Below are 12,706 nucleotides of genomic sequence, written 5' to 3'. Positions count from 1 at the left end.
ATCAATTTCAATATCAACAACAAATAGAATATCAGAGATTTGACCATTCCAAAATAACAGATTGATAAGAATACGACTATCATGTAAAATATAGTTAATTTCGTGGTTCGAATAATCGGAGGTACCTTGAAAATAGTTTGTACTCGAAAGCGTTATTAGAACACAACCGAATTCCCGGATTAAGTACAAAAAGGTCATTAATTAAAAAGGATATCGAACGCATAAAACACAATGAGAATATACGATGTCTGCCCGGTCATATTATCAAATACATGATTTATACGAGCAATTTATCCATAAATGATTTATTATTTCATATAACAAACTCTCCTCTCAGTGTCTGCCCTTATTAGACTTTAACAGACTCGTGTACTCTCAACCCACTGTCAATAATAATAATCTCATGATTTCATGATATTCACCGTCAATCAATCTCATGATATATCATCAGTTAGGATTTCACAAAGAGTCAATCTGTTTCCGTGTGACGAGAGAAAACTTCAATTAGAAAATCGTGTTTTATCAAAAACTATTTCGAATTAAAGAAAATAACATAAGCAAATATTCACAAGTTTAGTCGAATCTTCGGCTTACCTTAACTGGTATAGGATAGATGCATGCACATATCTTGTTTAGACCACGAGTAGATCTACAAAAATCTAGGAGTACAATTTATTCCAGTAGTAACTAAATGCACATCACCAGCAGCAGCAGCAGCAGCAGCAGCGGTAGTACCCACAGCGCCGGTCTCAATCGTTGGTTCTAATGAATAAATTTCTCGTGTATAAAACTGAGAGACGGTTTAGAGTGGTTGAGAGCTCTTTAACGTCTTGTCCTCAACTAATCGAGCCAAACGCTGTAATTTCCCGCGGGAACTGACGGCTTCAATGACGTCATCCCTCATCCGTATCGGTACCGGTAGAGCCACCTTACGTCACGGGCATGAACTAATGAACGAGATACGGACATCGAGATCCGATGTACGATCCTTTTCAACTAAACAAGTAAAATGTGAATATAAACGACGACTGTGAAACTGATCCACACCATTTCTCCTTAACGCCTCCATAGCTGAATGGTCACCTTCATTGACCGGACAAACTGACAAACCGCACCACCGGTCTATGGTCTAGCGGTTAGCGTGCGCTGTTGGCATGTTGGAGGCCCGGGTTCGAATCCAGGCAACTTCAGGAATAGGTTCACCCGAAGTGCCAATTTCAGCCCATCGAAAAATCCTTTTGGGGTGGAAAATTACTCATTTTTGATGATAAAGAACTGTTTTTAGATCTGGCTATCTATTGTCTGCATTGTACATTACATATATGAGATGACACCAATTAGTCAAGATTGAACATTTATGTATTACAAGGAAGAGTCGCTTTAGTATTAGACGTAAAACATCTGTCAGGGGGTCAAAGGGTTAATGAAGGTTAACTGCTTATGACACATGAGCGCGTTGTGCTTAGAGATCTCTCATTCATTTTCTATTCAAAAACTTATATATGTATTATATACATGAAAAAGATCAATTTTATCGATAAATTCTATGTTTTCTAAGTCATGAATAATGAAACACTTTTGCTTCGAGTTGTCGAAAATGTTCTTTGACACTGTCTTACTTAAGAAAAAAAACTGACTGCAGACCAGTAACAAACTCAATAGGTCAGTTACTCGATTAGTAAAACACTCAAGTCTGAATTCTTCTGTTTTTTTAGACTCAATCCCAAACTTTCTCCTATGGAAATTTTGGAGTAATCGATTACTACAAAGGTTTAACTGGAGCCAACTGTACAATATTCAAATAACTATATGTATGTATCAACAGACTGCCGTATGCGCCGTGTGTCAAATCATTCCGGACACACTGTTCATCACTGCAGTAACAGTTTAGTAGATCTGATGCTGATCCCGCCAGTGCAACTATCACATCAGAAACAATAGCAAGGATATGTTAGGACATTTTATCACTAGAATTTCAAAATCCTTGTCGCTCTTGTACTTAAGTCAGAAAATGTCATACAACATTAACTCCGTTAAACGCATTATACATACGTGTACAATCAGCTACAGATTCATAGAAAACTGATATAAAAATAAAATCAGAAATTCGAGATTGGAAATCGAATCATCGCTAATGCAGGTGTCCTGTCACTTCACCGAACAGGTGCTATCAAAAATATCCGATCTCACTTTACTGTTATACGTGTGATAACCTTTTCATTGTACATTAAGAGTATTCGACGTTAAACATCTCTGAAATGTCTTCTTCGATCATTTACGGGATTTTCCTGTTTTCTGTAGCAGCGGTTTTCGTGACCAGTGTTCGTGCTTGTGGTAACTCGGAAACAGAGGATACGAGTAAGTAGAACCTTTTTTACACGGGACTTCTTTGAGTAAGTAGAAACTTCTCTAGAATCGAACGATAACCACACTCAAACGTGGTGAACGGATAATAAGATAAAATCCCACTATTTACAGATGATTGTTTATGTTTGACTATGTGTCATAATAACTATGTGTCTTTTATATATATTTTTGATTGAATAAATAAATTCTGGTTTTTAAATTCGTTTAATCTGTAAATAGTGGGATTTTATCTTATTCTCTAGAATCGTTTAGAAATAACGAACTCGTACCTTTAGCTGTAATATCTTCACGTGTAATAATGAATGAAAAATTAAATACGACTTCCACGGTGGAAATTAAATTCCACAGTTCCACCCGCAGTTTTCGGTTAGGATTTTTGAAAACATAAGAATCAGCATCGCGTGAACGCACAGTGCAGTTTATGTAACTTGATATGAAAAACAATTGCAAAAAAGAATTGTGGCTGTTAGTAACAATCACAATTTTCAAATATGAAATGAACGAATGAATCGACAGAGAAAAGACATCGGAAATGAACTGATTAACACTGTGCAGTCAAACTTAAAACAAAACTATAGAATTCTTGTTGCTGATTTTGATTCCTGTTTGTAGGACCCCAGCCTCCTTCGTCGTGTTCTGATGGACTGATGATGAATACTGTGTTGAGTGAAGAGGCAGAAATGCAGCGAATGAAGGAATGGGAACGATGCAATAATTCGTATAAAGGACTGGATGAAGAGAAAAGGTTTCAGAAAATCAGTAGTTGTCGAGAGGGTAGATATCAGTGCGGTGTGGCTAGGAAGGATCCTCTCATAGAGGACGAGTTTAAATTATGTAAAGTAGCAGTTGAAAGAGCGCATGATAAAGCGATGGGTTACAGGATGAATGAGGAGGGACGCTGTATTGACATGTTAGCACAATCTGACGAACAGAAGATGTCTTACTGTCTGAGTGTTCTACCGTGTTTATACGAAGCTTACGAACCATTTTTATCCGGAATGAAGGGTAAGATTCTTTTATAGTAAAATTAGGTTTAGTTTTCTTTGTTCTGTTGTCAAGTTAATGAGCAGATTCTATATTGATATTAGAAACAATGAAAAAACATTTAAACGTCGACAATTATATCAAGTTTTGATGAATATTTCGTAATTTTTTAAATTGTTCAGTTTTTCACCTTGAAACCTTCATCTCTAGTCTTTATTCAATGATAATAAAATCATTATTATAATATTAAGATAAGCAGATAGTGACATTCTAAGAATTAAAAGCGTTATGAAACGTTTTTAAAAAGAGGAACTGTAACAAGATTATCCCGGAGATTTTTTTCGTAAAAGATTCGGTAAAAAGAAACTTGAAGATTTAGCACAAATTTCAACTTATTCACGTATACTCTCCTATCGCAGTGGTAACGCGTGTAATGATTTCTTTTTACAGGTCGACAGGGTAATCAAAGTCATCTGGAATTCGAATGTGAAAACGCCCAGTTATTTAAACATGGTTACGTTATTAACTACAACTGCGCCGCCTATCATCACGAAGTCTACAGAAAATGTGGAAAGTAGGAGATATTGATTTAACTAGAAATTCATCGAAATTATCAAATATTTTCTGAATATTAGAAAAATTATCTATGAGGCATTAAATATTCGATAGAAATTAAATTTTATATCGTGTTTGTTTATTTATCAGACCAGGGCCAGCTGAAATGTCAAGACCTAGGTTTTAGTCTATTTTGATTACTTATGTATAGACAATTTAATAAGGGTAAGGCTAGTTATATGATTTAAAACCACGTGTGGATGTGCACGTATCGACTGAACCCACGAGCGGCTGAATAGACATCAGTCATTCACATTGAACCCGATGCGTGAAGGAAATCCTTGGTACCTGAATCCCGTCAGAAAAGGAAGGAACAACCTCTTGATATTTAACTCAAAATACGTATAATTGAAACATATAATTTACAGTACAGAACCACAAGATTGTGGCCAGGTGATCGCCAAAAAGTGAAGGTTTCACTAGTTGTCGCGAGTTGCCGCTAGACTCCGCTAGTTGTCTGCATTATCAGTCTGTTGACCAGATTTCCATTTTGCCATAAATTCTCGAAACGAAATGGCTGCTTTACTTGGACTTTTCTTTCTTCCCGCAAATAGCAACTTATTCATAATACTTTTCCTTTTATTCATACGAGACGCTTTCAGAAGTTCGCTGGAAATACAAGAAACAGGTTTTCTCTTTGGACCTTTGATATTATATCTTATTAGATTGATTTATTCGTTTACGCTGAACAAAAATAGTTAGGTAACACAAACTACACGACACCATCCTTATAAACCATCATCTCTACGGAAGACCCTAGGTGACATACGAGATGACACAATTTCGGCTTATTAAGTCGAAATTATGAAAAGATTATCTCGTATGTCACCTAGGGTCTTCCGTATATCTCAGCTTATATTTAAGATAAGCGAAAATGGCAAAAGCTTCCGAAAGAGCTAGAATCTCCGATACGGATTTATGAATTAAAGTGTGAACAATTTCACTGTAGCTCCATATTTGAGATTCCCTCTCTTTCGGAAGCTTTTGCCATTTTCGCTTATCCTAAATATTAGCTGATATATGATGGTTTATAAGGATAGTGTCGTTCGACACAATTTGTGTTATACCTAACTATTTTTGTTCAGATAAATGATTTCCTTACCAAACAGGGATTATATTAGTTAAAGCGGGCGTGAGATGAGCGTTTAGCGAGGTCTGTAAAACAATACCAAACATGTTAAATTAGTGTTTTTAAAGCAGCCACGAATTCAATATAAAAACATTATATATTATAACATCGTTGTTAGACAGAAGATCAGCGCAGTCGTTTCTTTGATGTTATTTTGTTGTTTGTTGAATTATTTATAAAGCCACTTGAACCAATGATGAAACAATGTGAGTCCGTGTTGCGATTAATAGAAAATGAATAAGAATCAAAAAAGTCTGAAATGTTTCCTTAAGCTGATTATGTATTCAACTTCAATTTGACTGTATCCTAATAGTCCATCTTAATCATCATCAGGGACACTATTAGAATATAACAGTCACAACAAAAATGAAACATTTAAGACCCTCTTTTCGTCCTTAGTGTGCGGGGATTTTACATTACTCAAACCACGTCTGTTTACTGTCAATGTTAATCACATGTCAATATTATTAGTTGGTGTTTTTATGATAGATATTAATTTACGTTGTGTTGTGAATACAGCGGAACCTCGTTATAACGAACCCGGATACAACGACTCATCGGATATAGAATTTCGTCCAAAGTAAGAAAATTTAATTAATTTCAAAATCGATATAACGAACTATCGGTTATAACGAACATATTTTCTGGTCCTGTGAAGTTCGCTGTAAAGAGGTTCCATTGTATATTGAACGGTTGTCAAGATTTAAATCATCTTCTTCCCCGGATGGGATTCGAACCCGATTGATCCCGAGACACTCGGGTGACTTCAGTCTTACCGTAAGTCCACGTCTCCGCTGTTATCAGTATCAAGTTCAGCCATCATTTCATCCAATTGATTCTCAGTAACCGGAACGTTATTCTCCTAAATCATTAATTCATCTGTTAGTTCTAATTAATAAGTACCACAGCCTTCTTCTTATCATCACCCCATAACCCCCCCCCCCCCGCCGACCCATTAGGTTCCCACGTTAGATTTGCTCCCCCTTAGGTATTATGGTCACCTTCCGTTACGATTTTCATTTACAATTAACGAAGCCAAGAAAGCTGAACTGAACTCGAACAGAAAAAACGATCGTCACTGATAATGAGTTTAAGGTTTGGTTAAACTATTTTTCCCTGCTACACTATAGGGGTTTATACTGCATGCATTCAGTAAATGTCGATAATCATTCCTGTTTACTCTCTGTCGGGAAATGAATTCCATTTATCCTTACCATGAACGGCTGTTGTAACTCTTTACGAGTAAGTGAGTTACTCTTATCCTTATCCAACCGATGAAACATATCGACAACCCGGTATCCCTGTTTATCCATGTGCTCGAATAAAGCCGTCGTTAATCGTCTTTCTTGAGCGAACTTCTTATTTCTCAAATGAACTTTTTCATTCGATTTTCTGATGACGGGTCCGTGTAAAACTTCGATATTCTTCACTTTAATTATATTCTCTAAATTCGATATGAATTCTTCATCGACGACGATATCCTGACAAATCACATATAAAAACAACAGAATTAAAAACAGATGAGAATCATTGCAAAACACATAGATCGGAATTCACCTATTTCATATCGAGCAGCCATCTTGGGTCACATATGATTTGGATCAGGTCTTCGATCAGAAAGGTTTCGCTGCTTTCGTCAACATCCAAGATGGCCACGAAATGTGAAATATTTACTCAATGGCTACCTCGTTCTAAATAGAAATGCTCACCTCTAGATCTATAAGATATAAAGCTGAATCGGGTCCTAATTTAACCGATGCTTGTAGAATCTGCAGAGCTATCCGCGGAGTTATAGGATTCTTACCCAGCTACAAGACAGGAGGAGAAAAATATCCTCTTAAATTTCAAGATAACCCATCAAATGATTAATTCTGTTTATCCTTACCCGTATGGCACACAGAGCTGTGTTCGACATCAGACCTTTCAATAAATGTCCGATACCTTCAGGATTAATACGATTATTACTTAAATCTAATTCAGCGAGGAATTTATTTTTCTGTAAAGCTGGCATCATCGCGGCGCAACCGTCTTCAGCGAATCCGTTCCACGCGACATTTAACTTCTTCAAACCGAGATTCTCCTATAATTCAATCGTTAAATTGTCAGATCCAAAAAGCGCCGCAGATATCTATTCAGTTTGACAATAGATTTCAAATTATAATTATTCTAAAGCTTCAACTCTTAACTGGATTCATAACGTTTACAACAGAATTAAGAGGATTCATTGTGAAGCCTGCAGAGATTGATAAGTTTATGAAAGTAGTATATTTTATACCATCAATCCTTCAGCTATAGAGATAGCACCTCTTCCTCTCAGATGATTCCAACTCAAATCTAGGTGTAAAATTGTATCGTTGTGAGCTGTGAAATGAAACAGAAAACTGATCACAATTAATAGTTATTTATTTATTTTAAACATAATGTATAGATGTATAATACAATCAAATTCATTTTTCATTTTCCACAGATATTATAACTTACACAGTGCTTTTCCAATAAATTCACCTCCAATTTCTCGAAAATCGTTATGGCTCAACCGCATTTCAGCTATTGATATGTTATTCTTTAAAAAAAAGAATTAATAACAAATCATTTAAAAACAAACAAAAAGATTGAAAGTTTTCATCCTTAATTTATTATACAGTTGCTAGAAATGGAATTAGAATTGGGCAAATAATCTGATGTAGTTCTCGAAGTCTCGGGTTCAATTTCAGGGACTCACACTCATATATTTGTCAATAAAACACTTGAGATATTATTTCTAGTGACTCTTGGACTGGTCAATAAGTATATATTACCTCTATGAGTTCAGCTATATAACAAGCGTCTTGATCTTTTAAATGGTTTCCTGCAAAATCAACGCATTCACTTGATTTCAATGCACACAATAAATCTTCAACTATATCTATTGAATTATATAGTTTGTATAAAGTGGTCATCGTTCTACAGCCAGTATTCGTACAAATATAACTTTCAGCGTTTTATAAGAGATTTATTACTGACAGAGCGAATATTACCGGATAAATCTAAGATTTTCAGCGATTCTGTATCTTTCAACGATTCGCAAATAGCTTTGACGCCGATAGTTTTAATATCATTACGAGCTAAATTCTGAAACAGAAATTACAAGTTACCGACCAATATCCCACAATGGATGATACTCTTCTCTTTACTTTCTGTTTAGTGACAAGTTGACTTTTCTGACAATTTTGAGATTATCTTAATCTCAACTTCAGAGAAACTGTATTAATTACTGCATTAATTACTGCTCTTCTGAAGATGGGATTTAGATTAATCTCGAAACTGTAATACACATTCATTACAAGATTTCTTAAAAATCTGAATAATATAAGGGAACTGTTTACTTACTAATTCCGTGAGTAAAACTTTATTTTCAATCATATCAGACAAATAAACAACACCGTCAGTTTGTAAATGATCTTCAGCTAAATCTAATACTGTTAAATTGCGCTGATCCTTCAAAAAAAAAAACGTACAAAATCAGCTGATGTTAATGGAATATCCTCTACACTCACAGCACTAGGAGATGGGTCGTGAATAGATTGATTTTCGATGATAAAAAATCTTCAGAAATTCAAATCTCAAAATGTTTCGAAGTCTGACGATTGTGAGATCATACAATATACCACGCTAAAAGTGTCCGGGAAAAGACAGGCTCCTGACAATTAATTCGTTAAAACACTTGTATTCCTGAAGATGAATAGCTCATTGAAACACTTGTTTTCCTGGGTCCAGTTGCACAGTCGTGACTAAGTCAAAAGTGGTCTTAAATCTTAAGACAACTAAGTTGGTTCTAGACTCATAAGCCATGACTATGCAACTGCCCCTGAAGATCACTAGCTCAATGAAACATTTTGGATATTCTATGATAAGGATAGGATTTCATATCATCTTAACAACAGGAGGAACTCAGAATGTTTAATGAATGGTTAATTATATCTATGAGTATTTGGCTCGCAGGTATCTGGTAAAGAAAGACTCACCAGTAAAGCTACTGCCAGCGCTTTAGCTCCTTTCGGTCCAATCTCGTGACAGTGTAATCTAATTTCATCATGAGACAAACGGTTTTTTAGAACTGTTATCGGAATAGTGCCGAGTCTCTTACACATTGTCTCATAGACCTGTTCTCTATGGACTTTCTCTAGTTCATCCGGCGCCGGGATCCTCGCTTTAGGGATAACTATAAAAACAAAAGTCATAATGAACAGTCCCACGAATGATGATATATTCTAAAGCTTTCTGACAGTTTTGAGAATTCTCTAAATCCCTTCTTCAAAGAAACTGTAAAGACTGTTAATAGCGGGATCGGTATATCGGTACATCAGTCATATCACATTCGGCACAGGGGCACTAACAGGGATACAGGACCCAGGACCCATTGGTTGGACTTGATATCATTCTATGATTGTATCGCATTATTTTTCTTCATTATTTCATTATAAACCGATATGAATTCTAAATTTTGAAATTGCTTCTCTTACCATCTTTCATAATATCGTATCCGGTAAATGTGAATTCTCGCGTGATCTCGCGATGTAACGCGTGGATAGGATTGACATGTTTCTGTTGACTAGCAGCAGCAGCGGCAGCAGCAGCTGTTGATTTTCTATTGGATTCTGATGATATTTTACGTAGTTTTATCGGTTCTCGATGCATGGTTGGTGCTCGATTCAGTAGAGACGTTTGCCGACCGCGGACACGCTCAGATTTCTGTAACTGATTGTGAGTGTGTTGACGGCTGAGGTCTCCTCCGTGAGAACACGCCGATCCTTTCCTAGACGACACGGGAAATTCCTGAGACTGTTTCTGATAATTCGCGGTTGCCTCGCCGAAATTCGTTCTGAAATCTATCGATGTTGTCTCGGAGTCGTTGAGAGAAGGAATTCGTCGATTCCTGGAATTATTCCTAGAAGGAAAGGATTTCTTCGATCCGGAATCCCCGCTGGTATTCTGATCGATCCTCGGCATTCCGGATCCCCAATTATCATCCATCGGAACAGAATCCGTTTTAACTGAGTTTAACTTACGACGTGTCGCCATATTTAACAGTTTGACACAGAGAACGAGTTCTCCTCAATATAAACACAATTTCACACTTGTATCATTCCATATCTGTAAAAACAATTCTATTGTCAAGAGTTATTGAAACACACTATAATCCGTGAAAAATATAACCACTGAGTGCCAAATGCATTATAAAGTGAAATCCGACTGAAGACTGAGAATTCTAAAATTCAAGAAGTTTATTGGGACCATTTCATTTCGGCTATGCGAATCTGATGATGTCTGTTATTAGTTTTGGCTTTCAGATTTTTAAATCTTTGAACTTCATGACCCAGAGTTAGCTGATTGAAAATGAACAACTCAAACTCACACAGTGGAGCTGCATCCGGGATTTCTGTAAATCTATTCCATATCATTTAGTCCTAAAATTTATTCCCATGTAAAACATATTATTCCTTCAATGCATATGACGTATGGATACCTGTAGTTGCCACAAACTGAGAGTTGACGGGTGTGAGAGCTCCTCACGACTAGGAGTAACCTAGCAATCTCTTATATAGAACCAGTCACATTCAAATTGATTATTTAATGGATGGAGTCTATCAGAAACAGGATGTGTCTGAAATACTCTCTGTCAATAGTAGCGAAGGAGAGAGAGAGAGAGAGAGAGAGAGAGAGAGAGAGAGAGAGAGAGAGAGAGAGAGAGAGAGAGAGAGAGAGAGAGAGAGAGAGAGAGAGAGAGAGAGAGAGATGTAGTATTCATTTATTACAGCTCTGTGTGTTTTATGTAAAACATCATGAATAAATTAATGAAAACAAATAGAAGGCATTTAATGTGCTCTTAACCCTCTACTAGCCATAATTGCATTAACCCTCAACTTGGCGTCATTCATGGCTTAGGTCATTTCAGTTCTATAGCCAGTCTTACAACTTATGACCATAAGACTAAGCATCTAAGACCACTTTTGGAGTTCAATCTCTACTAAGTTACCCCGGCCTCTTTAACTGTCCCGTGTTGCTTACTACAGCTACGAGCAATTATCTCATGAGTTGCACGTAGCTTACAGGGAACCATAAGAGCAGTTGCCAATGTACCAAAGACTCCCCTCCATCTCATGGATTCACTCACCTACCATTCATGACACATCCTACTGGTATAAGCTGTAACGTTTAAATTATTCAAGTATTTACGAATGTTCTTCTGCAGCCGAGAAAGGTCGATTTAAACTGATTATCTTTACAGATAAAAGTTACATAAATTCGCTATAAATTCCAGTTTATACATTTACATATCAGAGTCCAGTTTTATTGATTCCGTGTACAGTAAACAAATCAGGATCAATTGCGCAATAAAATCATATCTTATGTGTAAATTATGTATCAGAATGGAAAAACATATACCGGTATAGAAAACTACGAAATACGATCTTACACAACATACCGCCAGCCCCGCAGCCCCCCCCCCCCTTTCCCCTTGAGGCGCTGTTTATATAGAAACTGTAAAACCTTTTGTGAAATAATCAATATGATTTGTTACCGAAAAGCATTCTTGTATTCGATAAGACACAATTTGTGTTTTTTGTATGATTTCAATGGATATAAAACGTCGTTACAAGATATAATTGTGTACTTCACATTGGCGTTCACTTGTAATTACTGTCGACCTCACATTGAAAACTACTATAATTCAAATAGAATTCACAAGAATTCCCTTGTTAAATGACAAATAACTCTATGTCTAGAAATGTCATTGATGTAAACCAGATACCTGAGTACAAGACCGACAGTGACTCACACAACATAAAACATCCCACACCCAAAATCCATGACGTCAATAATCTTTAGTCCAAACCAAAATTCGGTTTCATTTCCAATGTTTAAACTCTCGTCAAATCTAACCCAAAAACTTCGGAGTTTCGGATATCTAAGCAATAGTGTAGAGAACATTTTTTTCAAAACCTGAAGTCAAGATATAAAATGATAGCGTTTATATGGCTCTTCAGGCCGTGAACGCTTCATAGAAATACAATCAATTTATGAGACAGAACAGGTAATCCCCACAGTAATTTTATACATGATATTTATATGATCTCGAGTTGATTAACACTACATCAAAAACCAACCGTAATCCAACCAAACAACTTCTTTACTCTTCATTCTGAAAACCTGTCGCCCCCGATACCAGTCGGTTGCATCAATATCTACTCACTAAGTCTATACTTACGAATTCAGAAAATAGATGAATATTTCTTAAATCCAAGATTTGATTAATCCATGATGCGTTCATTCACCAATATCTTGTAAATAGTCATTGAAAGCAGTTGAGATAGGTGTGTTTCATGGGTATAATATGCATGTTTGTCCAGTTAAGATGTCACCCACTAACAGTCAGTCGTACAGTCACCACTAACAGTACTGCATGTGTTTATCACAGCGTTTAGTCTATATTTGTGTGGTGTTTGTGTTTACTGTCGGCGGTCAGTTCCCTGTTCGTGCTTTATCCGATTATATCCGGATTAACTATAGATTAACGGTTACAAAACAGAGACATTCCATGGATTAACCCAGCTACTGTTTCTCGAAATT

The 12,706-nt window shown here is 36.3% G+C and overlaps 2 protein-coding genes across 7 annotated transcripts in view; both read right to left on the bottom strand.

Annotated features, from left to right (window-relative positions):
* The window catches only part of LOC141906060 (uncharacterized), a 25,218-nt gene extending 24,355 nt beyond the window's left edge, over positions 1-863 (bottom strand). Inside the window, exon 1 of the mRNA XM_074795221.1 lies at positions 595-863. The gene's annotated coding sequence lies outside the window, so the exon portion shown is untranslated. The remainder of the gene's footprint in view (positions 1-594) is intronic.
* Positions 864-4,311: 3,448 nt separating this feature from the next.
* LOC141905256 (uncharacterized) lies at positions 4,312-12,519 on the bottom strand. Of its 6 annotated transcripts, XM_074794081.1 has the most exons (14): positions 12,345-12,519; positions 9,598-10,228; positions 9,100-9,296; positions 8,465-8,572; positions 8,113-8,206; positions 7,894-7,943; positions 7,577-7,658; positions 7,371-7,456; positions 6,981-7,175; positions 6,805-6,903; positions 6,310-6,576; positions 5,872-5,957; positions 5,069-5,121; positions 4,434-4,575 (listed from the first exon to the last, which is right to left on the bottom strand). In XM_074794081.1, exons 2-13 carry the CDS (start codon positions 10,154-10,156, stop codon positions 5,112-5,114), a joined length of 1,833 nt encoding a protein of 610 aa, XP_074650182.1. In that variant the 5' UTR covers positions 10,157-10,228; positions 12,345-12,519; the 3' UTR covers positions 4,434-4,575; positions 5,069-5,111. The 6 variants fall into 6 exon arrangements, with proteins under 6 accessions (XP_074650177.1, XP_074650181.1, XP_074650178.1 ...); XM_074794076.1 differs by lacking the exon at positions 5,069-5,121 and having other exon boundaries at positions 4,312-4,575; XM_074794080.1 differs by lacking the exons at positions 5,069-5,121; positions 12,345-12,519 and adding an exon at positions 11,889-12,073 and having other exon boundaries at positions 4,312-4,575.
* Positions 12,520-12,706: the final 187 nt, after the last annotated feature.

This window comes from Tubulanus polymorphus, chromosome 5 (genome assembly GCF_964204645.1).
Source record: "Tubulanus polymorphus chromosome 5, tnTubPoly1.2, whole genome shotgun sequence".
NCBI classification, from domain to species: Eukaryota; Metazoa; Nemertea; class Palaeonemertea; order Tubulaniformes; family Tubulanidae; genus Tubulanus; species Tubulanus polymorphus.
This window is presented reverse-complemented; position numbering and strand designations above follow the sequence as displayed.

What these genes read in the sequence shown, in the direction of transcription:
- LOC141905256 (XM_074794076.1), bottom strand. Translation starts at nt 10,156, where the DNA reads ATGGCGACACGTCGTAAGTTAAACTCAGTTAAAACGGATTCTGTTCCG. An exon ending in GAAAATCTTAGATTTATCCG is followed by an intron (nt 7,944 to 8,112) that starts GTAATATTCGCT and finishes TTGATTTTGCAG; the next exon opens with GAAACCATTTAAAAGATCAA. An exon ending in AGTTACAACAGCCGTTCATG is followed by an intron (nt 5,958 to 6,309) that starts GTAAGGATAAAT and finishes TTAATGATTTAG; the next exon opens with GAGAATAACGTTCCGGTTAC.